The sequence below is a fragment of the Amphiura filiformis genome, chromosome 18, assembly GCF_039555335.1.
Source record: "Amphiura filiformis chromosome 18, Afil_fr2py, whole genome shotgun sequence".
In the NCBI taxonomy this organism is placed as follows: domain Eukaryota; kingdom Metazoa; phylum Echinodermata; class Ophiuroidea; order Amphilepidida; family Amphiuridae; genus Amphiura; species Amphiura filiformis.
In genome coordinates, this window is record NC_092645.1 from 58768073 (window position 1) to 58781784 (window position 13712).

The 13712-nt window shown below is 38.0% G+C and overlaps 1 protein-coding gene across 1 annotated transcript; it reads left to right on the forward strand.

The window, feature by feature from the left end:
* Positions 1-1340: 1340 nt before the first annotated feature.
* On the forward strand, positions 1341-11946 carry LOC140138869 (uncharacterized). Its single transcript, XM_072160648.1, has 3 exons — positions 1341-1450; positions 9912-10105; positions 10621-11946. Exons 2-3 carry the CDS (start codon positions 10032-10034, stop codon positions 11582-11584), a joined length of 1038 nt encoding a protein of 345 aa, XP_072016749.1. The 5' UTR covers positions 1341-1450; positions 9912-10031; the 3' UTR covers positions 11585-11946.
* The last annotated feature ends 1766 nt before the right edge of the window (positions 11947-13712 follow it).

A 13712-nucleotide genomic window follows, 5' to 3' on the forward strand; every position in this document is an offset into this window, starting at 1 on the left:
ACCGGGCCGCCCTGACTTGGTCGCGTTTGGAAGAGGAGTGCCACCAAACCGTAATAGGTACAAATTTAGTACTTTCTGTCAATCAAGTATGGTTTATTTTCTACATGTCAATCTTTAAATTATTAGAATAGTCCTTATATAATAACGGTGCATGGAGCGCCTTGATGAGTAAATGATAGCAAACCAGTGAAAAATCCCCAAAACTCAGTCAGTGGAGCTCCACCCGTACATGTCAATAGCGTCATTATCGATTGGATTACGGTCGACCGTAGCGGTCAATTCGATCGCTTATTGAATTAATATTATCATGTGGTAAGAAATGTGCATTGGACAATCGATTTACTGCATATTCTGTTTAATCTTTACAAAGCGGGTTTAGGCCTATGGCTGAAGGCCCGGTGAATTTGCCGTGGACAAAACTGCACTGTGAATTGGGCCTGGCTTCGGCCGACTTGAGTGTTATAAATAAATATCGACTAGCCTATCGAGAACGTTGTACTGTTGAAAAGGGTGACTTTTTCTGAAAGCATCGGAAGCATTTTGGAGTTTTTGGAAAGAAAAATGATTTTTGGTGAGAATCATGAAGAACTTTGGGAGGCCTACTAGCAAAATGATTCCTCTGTTCACAGATTTTTTAATTTTTCAACTCAACGAAATGGATGTCAAGTTATGCAAAGTAATGTTTTATATTTTTTCTTCAACCCTTGTTCTTGTTCTTGTTCGAATACTGGCCAACACTCCTGAAGGAGTCAAACGGTCAGGGTGTGTGCGCATGTATTCTTCTACTTAGTCTTGACTTTGCTTTGCTGATTCTCTGATGTTGTTGGTTACTGCTTCCTTAAATTGTGGAATTGAAGATATATTGGTTAGGTGTTCTGGTAAGGCGTTCCAATCAATAATGGTCCGTGGGAAATAAGAATATTTCATACAGTCCTTGTTTGTAGCTATGGTGGCGTATGCGTTTGAATGAAGATGCCGCGATTGACGTTGGATATAGGCTGTAGGAGTTTTCCGGTTGGCAGAGATAAGTGACCTAGGCGTGCTTGCTGTAGGATGGTGAGTCGGTGAGCCTTGCGTCTTTCTACCAGTGAGGTCCAGTTCAGTGTGTTTAACATGTTGGTGACAGTTCCTGGTGATTGAGATTTATAGTCATTGTAAACACACTTGTGATTAATGTGATCTACTGAGAGCTACTGAGCCATGCTAGCTGTGATACAAGGCGTGATCCAACAGTGGCCCAGGCAGTGGCCAGCCCTACCTGACAGTGGCCGTGATAAAAAAAATGCTGCCCTCAGTGTTCAAATTAGGTAAACATTACGTCATAAATTGTGTGTTTCCACAACAAGTATGGCGTCGATTCCTGAAGCAGATTATTATTTCATTTCCAAAAATAGTTTATTTTGACACCCAAAAATGACTTCCTAGAGTCTACTGGAAAGCAGGTTTCAAGGTAAGGTGTTTCTTCAGTACAAATTGTACTCAATATATAAGAGTATTTATGAAAATGGTTGATAAAACTTCAGAAGTATGGGCGGCATTTGGCGAATTTGCGATGAGTAAGCTTATCTTGGACGATTTTTTGCTCGAACTTTCCGAGGTTACTTACGTACGTGCAAGCGTGTAATGCATGAATCAGAATGTGTATTAGCTTACTCATAGCTCATTAGTTTGTTGTTGTTGTGATTCTATGGTATGTACATCTTGTTGTACATTATACATTAATAATGTTCATGAATAATGTCCCGGCGGGGCACTCCATCTTAGTTCTTACTTTGGAGTAGCCGACAAGGCGGTAAACGTAGCGTACGTCCTCTTGTTATCCAAGACAGATTATAAGAGATTATATTGACCGACAAACTCCTGGAGCAGCTTATAATATCAAGTGCACCGATCAACCGATCGTGGTGACCCCTATCTATACGCAGAAACATGGTACATACTAGATTGCGAACTCAGTCCTCAATGATAGTCAGTCATTTATCTTTTGGTCGTTATATGACTATCATTTGAGGACTGAGTTGTTATAATATATCTTCCGAGGTGCAATTTCAGACAATAGCTGGGGATTAGTGGGGCAGAGGTTATCTATTGAATCCTTTCATGACCACTGAAGCATAGTCAAGTATGCCAAGGACACTCGCACAAATTGAAAGACCATCACAAAAGAATGCATGCATGTCAGGTCATCGACACCAATTTGGTGTTTGTTATGACACAAATTTTGTGTCTGTTATGCACCTCGAAATATGTACCTTAAAGTCTGTATCTAGGTACATACTTACAATCCACATACAAACTAGGAAAGCATACTTTCAATGTACAGCTGGTTTTTTTCACAACAAATGACTTACTCACCAATGTCTTCTGTGGCCAAACTTGATTTTTTAAAGTCCTACTGCATTATAGTCCACTTAAAATATCAATTTGGTTGAAATTTGTTGCCAAAAACTGTGTTTAAATGTGTTTATTCCAGCACATAAATTCTTGTGATCAAAATTCCCACCATTAGAATGTGCTATCTCCAGCATGTAGCCCTTTACACATAGCATGTAACCTCATCTCTGCTTATAGAAGCTGTTACAGGCATGTGTATACAGCATGGTTACAGATAGGAGCACATTCAGGCTTGGTTAAAGTCTATCTTGTTATGATATGTTTGGTAAATTGGCCAATTAGATCAAGACATGTCATCAATTTAACCTTGGCATGAGAAAGAGTTGCCACTCATGCTTAAGGTGGCTGTGTACTCTCAGACATGCATGTAGTAAAAGTGCAATAACTTTGTAATTATTCACAAGAAAACATATAAAAGTATACATTTTTATGAAGGCAAGACATCAATAAATCTTAATATAAATACAGATTAGGGGTAAAAACAACAATTTTGAAGAAAATCACAAAAAAGTGAGTTTTTGGCAATATTTGTTAGGTACATCATAACAAAAAAACACTCTTTCCAAAATATTTTATTTTGTTTTTAGCTCAATCTTGAGGCCTTATTCCAAAAACGGTTTTTTATTTTTTTGATATTGGCCTTATTTTTTGAGATATTGACCATATAAGGCATCAAAATGAACTTTTTAAAATTCAAAAACGCCTATTTGCACAAAATTATGCCCAAAATCGGAAATAGACCAAATTATAAAAAAAGAGAAAAACCGCTTTCTTGAGTCGATCATGCTTTTTACGATGATCATATTTGCTTACCTATAGATGCTGTATTTATTGAGTTATCGTACCTAAATCGTCATTTTACCGAGAAAATGAACATTGAAATAATGGCCGTTGAAGTTTAAAGTGGTCACATTTTGCACTTTCATCGAATCTCACAGGAGAATACAACAGTTATCGTTTTTGTAACTTATATTACGTGAACATCGGGTAAATCCACAACCCCTTGAGAAGTTTGAGCGAAATCCATTCATAACTTGATATTTAAATCGGGGAAAGAACTTGAAAAAACCCACATTTTATCAGCTAAAACGGAGCCATTTGACCACTAGGTTTTTGTGAAATCAGTGCTTCCGTGGTGTTTCCATAAGATGCGCCACGATGCAGATAAGCGTCGCGTGTCGTCGCGTATTTGTGCGTTAACAAATTGCACTATACGCAACGCGATGAGTTGTTGCGCTGCAGTGTACCTTGCTGGTACAACAAAGATTTTCTTTCCTTTTCAATTTCAAACACGAGTGGAATAGTGAAATAAAATCCTTAAAATATTGCAGTTGGAGTTTACAAATCTGGATTTTCATTCCTTGTATTTATAAAAACATAACAAGGTACAAACATATCATAAAAACTCAATTTTGAGAAAGAAACAATGGCTAGAGTACACAGTCAGCGTTAACATCCACCACATTATGGTGGATTTAAAGAATAGCTTAATCTATTATGTACAGCTGTGTGTGGTCAAAAGAGTATACTTCATGACTTCTAATATTATTTGCCCCAACACATGTGTCTGGCACTTAACACTTTGGGTGGAATATTTGGAAACAGGTATTTATATTTTTTAGTCCACAAAATGTAAACATGGAGACATGTACAATTACAGAATTTGACTTACTGGAAATGGGTTTTTGCTGAACAAAAGTAAGTAAACATTAGGGATCATATTTTTCAAAAATGGATTACAGGGTTTCAGTGTATTTTGAAAATGATGGGTTTGTGTGAATTTTTATAACTGGTGCAGTTATCATGTTTTGAAATATACACTCTTTGACAGCTCTCTCCGTGCCTGTTTGAATGCCTGGTCATACCATGTACCCATACACTAGGTATGGGTACATGAGACCAGGTATAACCCCTATCTATCAATTAGGCCTACTATTGATCATGTTGAGCATGTGATATACCGTTTATTATGCTACCATTTAGTCCGAATAATCAGACCCAGAACAAAATATTAATTTCTGACATGATCGTGTACTGGGTCTGAACTAGTGCCGTACTATTAAGCTGACTTTCGTATTCGGCGAGGAGGACGATTTCGACCTCCTGGTTTGTTTACAAACAGAGAGGTAGACAAAAACCATTCCGCTTGTCCAAGCACTCAAGTATCAGAAGGATGGTCCACAATAGCGTGATTCACGTAACCTGAATAGGGATTAAAAAGCTGTCACGTAGAACCATGTGCTTCTATAGGTGACCCCGGAATGACGTCACAAGCCGTTGACCTCAGTTGACAACAAATCCGATTCAGAAGTCAAATTTGTAGTTTTCTGAGGTTTGTCCCTTTTCAAATCGGCCAAAATACTACCATTTCTATAACTTCTCGACATGGGGCCTCCAGCCAACAACAAAAATAAAGACTCTCCTCTACATGTTCATGTGTTCAGCTTCACTTAAAATACAATTTTCCCTAAGTATTTAACCTTCATTTTGCCGAAATTGGCCCAGAAATTAGCTTGATTCGAGGTCAAACAAAATGTAAACATACCAAATCAGCCTCTGCTACAAGGCTTCAACTAGTCACACTGCTCCACGGTCTATTGTGGGTTGAAAAGTGTAAGTGTAGGCACAGTAGCGTCATGTAAAATAAGTACCCGGATGACCGGGGTCACCTATTGTCCAATTTGCCATCAAGATTTCATATGGAAACAGTTCAGACCCAGTACACGATCATGTCAGAAATTAATATTTTGTTCTGGGTCTGAACTGTTTCCATATGAAATCTTGATGGCAAATTGGACAATAGAAGCACATGGTTCTATGTGACACCTTTTTAATCCCTATTCATGTTACGTGAATCACGCTATTGTGGACCATCCTTCTGATACTTGAGTGTTTGGACAAGCGGAACAGTCTTTTTGTCTACCTCTCTGTTTGTAAACAAACCAGGAGGTCGAAATCGCCTCCTCATGGAATAGTACGGCACTAGCTACCGCTATGCTGGTACTTGTCCGTATTGATGTGCGTTATTTGATAATCCATTTGTTTATTTGTTTTAGTATATGTCACCCCGGTCATCCGGGTACTTATTTTACATGACGCCACAGTCGGCTACACTTACGCTTTTCAACCTACAATAGATCGTGCATCTGAGCGACTACTTGAAGACTTGTAGCAGAGCTCATTTAGTTGTTTACGTTCTGTTTTGACCTCGAATCAAGCAAATTTCTCGGCCGATTTCGGTAAAATAAAGGTTAAATACTTAGCGAAAATTGCATTTTATGTGAAGCTGAACACATGAACATGTAGAGGAGAGTCTTAATTTTTGTTGTTGGCTGGAGGCCCCATGTCGAGAAGTTATAGAAATGGTAGTATTTTGGCCGATTTGAAAAGGGACAAACCACAGAAAACTACAAATTTGACTTCTGAATCGGATTTGTTGTCAACGGAGGTCAACGGCTTGTGACGTCACTCCGGGGTCACCTATACATATTAACCTTGTTTATTAATTTATTTTTATTTTATTATAATTCATTTATATTTATTCATTTTAGACTTTATTTATTTATTTATTTATTTATTTAGGCCTATTTATTTATTTATTTAGGCCTATTTATTTGTGCAAGTGGATGTTATTTTTCAATATTTATTTATTATAATTAATTAATTTATATTAGCCTGGTTTATTTATTTATTTATTTATTTAACTAGGCCTATTTATTTATTTTTGTTTGTTTAATGTGTATGTTATTCTTTCTCTCTCTCTCTCTCTCTCTCTCTCTCTCTCTTACCCTGAGTAAAGATAAACACTTGTGCTGAGCATCAAATTAGTAACTTATCGCTCACTGTTCAAAATGTGACATCTACACCAATTACAGTCCCCGAAACTGTCTACTTTTTAGCCGACCTCAATTCCGAAACAAAGTGATAGTTAAAAATGCGATCCCCAACCCTTTGGTTACCTTTGGACGAATTTGCAGAAATCTCTGCGGAGACTCTGTGTCTGAAATTCCCGCTACAAACATCGAAAATGTCGCATTTCTCAGTCTCGGTGATGATACTATATCCGCATCGCTGTTTTCATACATGAATATGCATATCTCTGACCCCTGTAAGGTCAAAAACATGGCGTTGATTTCAACCAATCCGATCCACCGATTGTGACCTTTGAATGAATATTTAATAAGCAGCTTGATACTGACGTCATATCTGAGGTGACAGGAGGCAGCAGATACCATTTTGGTCAACTGAACTCGACTCGCATGCGTTCTTTTGGTTGACATAAATCGAACAAAATTTTCAATAACGGGTAATAGTAGGATTTCAATTTTTATTAATGAAGTTACTTGTAGTTTTGAGGAATGACAAAGTTGTTTTTGGAAACTTAGATGTTTGTTTCAACTGATGATATAGGATCGCAAGGTGAGTGAATTCGTGAAGAGATTTGCTTGTTTGAGTGATAGTAGGATACGGGATGTAGGCTAGGTCTCTGTGTTTGACCGGCTCCGACGCCTCAATTCACGCTGAATTATTCGCACTCTGTTAACCAGACAGCAATACTGCGATATTGCTGTATGGAACCAGACATATCTCTCTCTCTCTCTCACTCTTATTTTAATATTTATTTATATATTTATTACAATTCATTTATTTATTTAGCCTTAATTTTTTACTACATATTAATGAACTTTCTAGTTGTGGTTGAATAAAATATGTAGCGCATCATCTCCCAGCCTCATCTGTTAAGGCAAGGTTCATAATCAATATACTTTCGAACTGTGTAACTGTGGGCGTGATCAATCGATTCATGATGCACGGGTATGTCGTTAGCCCGGGGTCGTTAGTCAAGAGGGGCTCAGAGTTCGATTGTCAAGCATGCACGGGTCTAATCTCTTATAATCTGTCTTGGATAACAAGAGGATGTACGCTACGTTTACCGCCTTGTCTGTTCCTTCCTCACTCATTGCACTAGGGCCATGAGTTCCATACGTCACGTAAAACGGGCACCGCACGTGAAGTCACGCCGCGGTGATGACGCCACACTGATGGCATCTATTTATAGGAAGAATTCAAAACACGGCGATTTATAACAGTCACAAGTCTGGTCTTTTACATCCTCAAATGTGCTCAAAATTTACTTAACATGCACCAAATATGTTTTGTTTAAGTCTCATCTTCACTTGAGGAATGGTAGGAAGTGGTATTTATGAGACGGGAGGTGTGAGTACCTCGGGCTATCTTTGGAGGTGACGCATGATGTAATAGTGGCAAATGCCGTACTACTTAGTACTAGTTCCAATAATTGCAACTATGATGTGTATGTGTCGATGCGATTTAGCGTGCATTCATCACCATATTCACTTGTACATAGTCGTGGAGTGGACTTTTCGCTGCTCATAAAAATCACTAAAAAATCATCTTTTTAAATATTTCTTTGGACAAAAGCTGATGCGTAGAATAAGTTGAGCAATCACAGCTCACAGATGACATACATCAGTGACACAGGTTTCTAAAGTGAGTATTTTACGAGATATACTAATGCAAACTTGCCAAAATAAAACCCTGGAGGCACCCTATTTGACGCAAAGAGCTGAATACAAAACCTGTGATGCAAACTCCAAAACTTTCGCGCAGCACAAGCACTTGATGTATGCTCCTTTTGACGGTGATTTACGCTTGTGTATCAAGCATTTTTAAACGCGTTTGACAGTATTTTACTGCATGGTGCAATTTTGCATTTATTCAAGATGGCGATTTTTGGTGAATTTCTCGAAAAACATGATGTATTTTTCTTTAAAAAAATCCCTCATTTCACAAATTCTTTGCCACTTTCCACTCTGATCATCGTTTTATGTGACAGAAGTGATGGTGATTTTACAAAGGTATGTTTTTTGCTATTCTGAGAATTTTTGAATTGTTTTTCGAGACAAGAATAGCCATTTTCACTTGTTTTCAAAAAGTTGTTTTTTTACCTTGTTTTTTACCCCATAATTTCCCTCATTTATTGAAGCCCTGCCCTCCTTCAAATACATTAAACCTTGACTTCAAAGTGTTTGGCAACTATTTTAACCTTAATGCAAAAGTAAACTTTGATGCAAGTAATAATTTAGTCCCTATATATCAATCAATCAATCAATCTTTATTTTATTCAAAATACAACAATACAATAACAGCAAAACATACACATACACATATAGTGAGGGCGGTCTAAAGGAAAAGATCGCCAATATAGGTTTACATTTATTTTCTTACAAATTACAATTTCTTGCTGTATTTCATCTAAGGCGACCTACATGAAAACTCATGTTTTTTTTACTTCAGTGACGAGACCTCGATATCGATGGCCATCAGTGCCCATCATTTCTTTTCACCATGAAGTGAGAATAGCTGCGTGTATGTCAGATATTAACACAATAGAAATTAGCATCTCATGAATGCGCAACCATTATTTGGAAATAAGACTGACCTGCTTTTAGAAGTTGAAGTTGGTTGATGAAGCCCGAAGGTGTTAAATCTGAATTTTGATGATTACGGTCGCCCGGAGGAGCAAATCACAGTATCACACTAAATAGGCTTTCAGTGCAAAAAGTGAGTGAACTTGGCATCTGATGTAGTATTCCGTCCTTTGGCATGACATCACTTGCGATAGATTGCTTCTTCCCATTGGCTGCTTTTCCCCCGAGTTGTTTGGGTGTTTGTATACGGCATGACAGGCTCTGTCAGTTTCCATCCAAATGTCGCCAAATTCATATTCATACGGGAGGTCGAGGAATATACGGAAAGGGCAATAAACTTTATTTGCTTGAAAACTTTTATGTAACAAAGTTTTTCTTTTATCTCCATCACTATATTAATACAGGGTATTTTTGTGTGGCAACTGGCAAGCAGGTAAACGAAGCCATATGAGAGAGGGAGAGAGCACAACTTCACGGGTCAGCCGGTATCAAACTTGACCAATGTGCACTTGAGCTGTCAGTCTGTCACTATGCCCCCTGTCAAGTGTCCTAGGCCTATTTATGGTGCACTAGTATAACATGCATTTAAAACAATAACATCAACGTCTCTTAATTCTCATCATCATCATACATGTTTTAAGGTAACCAGGCATAACCATCAATGGTTGCTAGGGTTGTGGCGCCCAGGACCAAGGATACATATTGGTGCCCCTCACCTTTTTTGAAACATTTTTCACAAATACGACTAAGTAAATTTTGGTTATAATGAATTTCAGTGAATTTTGGTTTTAAATTGATCGGTCAAATGAGTATTTGTGCTGAAATGTGTGCGAAAATTTTGACTTCCATCACTTGCAAGGTGGTGGGATGCAGAATTGGCCAATTTGGCACCCCCCGGTGGTGCCCAGGGCACATGCCCCCCTGTTGCTAAGCCACTGTAAACCAGATCAAATAAATGGAAACCAATTTTTACTTCAAAGCCCTATGCTTATGATCAACCATCCATATATATGTAGCAATAACTTTTAATAAGGTTAACTTCCTTTCATTTCCATCATCATACAGGTTATTTATTCTGTGACAACCAAGTTAACCAGACCAAATAGATAGAGAGCACAACTAGGCTAGTGTCGTGACCATCTAGGCCTTTCTCATTTAATCACCCGTCCACATTATTAAAACAACATGGCAGAGAAAGGCTCGGAAGAAGAGGACAGCCTGCAGATCATGTTCAAAAAGCTCAGAGTCGATCCAGAATGGTAAGTTGTACAGATTTATTTTGAAATGTGTTAAGGGGAAGGGGGGTTTAAATGAATTATGCATACAGTGCCACCTGCCAATAGGTTGTTCATCATACAAATTTATAAGCTAGATAAAGTACTGGTTTATATATAATGGTTTCAAACTGATGGAGTGCTGTTAGGGCTCATATTGAAATACCCTACCACGTTTTCACACAGAAAGAAGGCAGGATTCCCCTCGCTAAGCGCGCCTCAGGAAAGCTCGGTCATAAAACGGATGGATTATATGCATCAGTGATACACCCTGCCCAGGATTTTAACAAAAGAAGGCTAGCACAGGAAAGCTGCAGGATGGCGCACACCTTCCTGTGTAAGGGAATTTCAATATGAGCCCTTAGGTAGTCCAATTAGGGCCTTTGTATTAGTGTAGTCAAATGAAATTCTGTGAATTACTTAGTGCATAGCAATGAGTATCTTCCACAAATTCAAGTCTAGGAAGCATTGTTCTAAACCAAATTTATTTCTCCTTACAGGCCTGCCAATGGCAACATCTGCATTAAAGTACCTCATACAGAGTATCCAGTAGACTGCAAGAAGAGCAGAAAAACAGGTGGACTCAAGTCTCTCACCACCCGACAACTCGCAAAACACCGCATGGAGCCGTACTCCACTGCCACACCTTGCCAAGATGACATTGCAACAGTATGTCAGCCTCGTGCAGTAATACCACCGGGATGTAAGCAAGGTGTCAAAAGAACTTCCACATGCCCTGCATCATCTCAAGATGCCACATTGGACAAACCAAGTAGAGTTGGTAAAACTGAGTGTGTTAGTGAGACAAGTGTGAAATGTCAGGCGTCACTGTTGCCAGATGCTAAGCAATCTTCCTCCTCATCCACATCAAGTATTATAGGTAAAATAGTGTTGCCAGTCACAAAAGGTGAGTGTGCGGTATTTGGGGCGACAAGTAAATCAAAAGGTGCTACTTTTAAAACTCTGGCAACAATCCATGAAGAAAGTAATGAAACTGAACCGTCAGAATCAAAGAAAGGTGAGAAACAGACTGTAAGACCGAAGAAAAACATACACTCACACCACTCAAAAAGTACGCGCAAGCAGAGCTGGCGAAGTGCTCGTCACAGGCTAGGTAGAACTGATAAGCGGCATATTACCGACGACACGCCGGATGCCTTCAGCAGCTACCAGCTTCACAGTAGATATACAGCAAAACCAGCGCAACAAGCTGGAGACTCTAATTATTTCAAGTCAAGATCTGACACACCTTCAAGTGGGAATCCATCGCTTCCTCCTACAATGACCGCTGCAGCATCCATGCCGCCAAGACGTGTGGAATACAACAGCTGCTCCAAACAGGCTCGTTTCTCGCAGGACTTTAACTTTGATGATACCACTGTGGATGAACTGGCTGGTTATTTTGAGAATCTGGTGTATATCCCTAAAAAGATGTCAATGATGGCAGAGATGATGTACACATAATAGATTTATTCGTATAGTGTGTCTTGAAAAAATCAAAACAACAAAAATTTATGGAAAAATGATGGATGTAGTGTATACCATTGTTTTTAGAATCAAATCATAAAAATGCATAATTTAACATTTGAATAAAAAAGATATCAGTAAATTAGTCTTTCAGGAAGCACTTTTGGTAATGATAATTTAAACAATTGTGGAAGCACTGTGCCGTGAGCAAATGGAATGTCATCAAAATCAATACGATTGACAATGAACAAAATAACAAATATAGCCTCTTACACTGTGAACCAAACAACGGCAGAGTTTGTTAACCCCTATTCAACAATCATATCTTAAAATCTTTATCATACCTCAGTAGTGGAGTACTAAGTGTAAGTGTAAAATGAATTAAGGTTAAAGAATGCAGCAATGACAGATAAGCATGCCTGAGATCCTAGTGTATTAAACATCAGCACAGTGCTGTCACATTCAACTCTTAATAATATATGTGACATGATCAAGGGAAATGAGTCTCACATGTCGACCCTGGTCAAAAATAAGGTTTACATATATATGTTTCTAAAGAGGACATTTAGTGCTTTCAAAAACTGAAAACCCCGTGTTGATACGATTTTTCTTTGCAAAGTTACATCAGTTTATCAATCACTGAAAACAATATAAAACAAAAGAATTTTAACACTTTCTTTGTTGATATCTCAAAATCAATATTAGCAACATCCGACTCATTTCCCTTGATTGTGTCACATATTCAAAGGAAGTAGGAGTAGAGAGCTGTATGTTGACTCAAGTGCAAGAAAGTTGTACATGTGCAATGGCTACTTTGTGTTGGATTTTGAAACTGCATTTTTGACTTGATACATACTACTCCCTATACTATACTTTGGTTTGCCTCAAGTTCGGTAATTGATAGTGACGTAGTTATATATTTCACAGTTTGCAGTATTGAATTGTGTGTAAAGTTAATTGAATATACGGTACACGCATGCATACTAGGCCTAGTCAGGATGCTGTGGCGCAACCACAAAAAAGCATTGTCATCCCTACCCCGATCCCTACCAAACTTCAGCCTTCAGATGAGCTAAAGTATACCCTGTACAAGGCTTACAATACCTAAGCTTAAGTGAAAAACAAATTAAAAATTAAAACCATCTCTCAACACACAATATTAAAAATTCCTGGGTGCCGAAATTGTCGAGTGCAATGACGTCCCAGTTATACAATGAAGGTTGATGACAGTTGAGCACAAATAACCATTATGTCATTGCGCGTAGACAATTTCGGCGCAGGAATTTTGAATATCGTGTGTTGAGAGCCGGCTGTTTTTATTCATTTTTATGGTCAATGAATATGAGGTTGTTTTAAGTAAAACCATGTTATTTGAGCTTCATAATTATTTTTCTAACATAATATAAGGAATAATGTTGTGATTTAAGGTAAATTGCCCCCACATTTCACAAAGACCTGTGAAACTAGTTATCAGTGGCAAAAAGTACATAAAAGAGCTACATTTTGTAGAATATGCTCAAAATAAAGCTCCATGAAACTGCTCAAAAATAAACACAGCCCCAGACATGCCATCATATAATGCTCAGACTTGATTGCATTATAATTATTATGATGGGATGTTTAGCATGTGGCACCATCTCCATTCAACATATGATTGAAGATGCTGTGTGATGGTGTCTCATGCTCTAAAAAGATTCTTAAGACCCATAGAGAACCAACTAAGAATTGCCCCATGTGTAACACTAGGTCTGCTAAGAATATTTTGTGTTATTTGTGGCACAATTTCCATATTTTGCCTCTGAATGCATTTTTTGACATTTTGAGGGGAAATCTAAAAAAAATACATTTTTTGCAATTTTTTTTCAAGGATTCGGAGAGTCCCTTGACCTTGAGCGAGTATTGCAATCATTCGTGGTTGATTTAAAAATTAAAAAGATTTGTAACCTGAGTCCACTTTAAAATCCATTAAAGATATAGACTTGTGTACAAAACCAATGCATTTTTAGATCTTCAATAGATCATGCAGTGAACATGAACACAAGTTACAAATCTGGACTCAAAATTGTATTTTTTTTTCAAATTATTTTTAATCAATCATGAATGATTGCAGCACTTGGTATTCGGT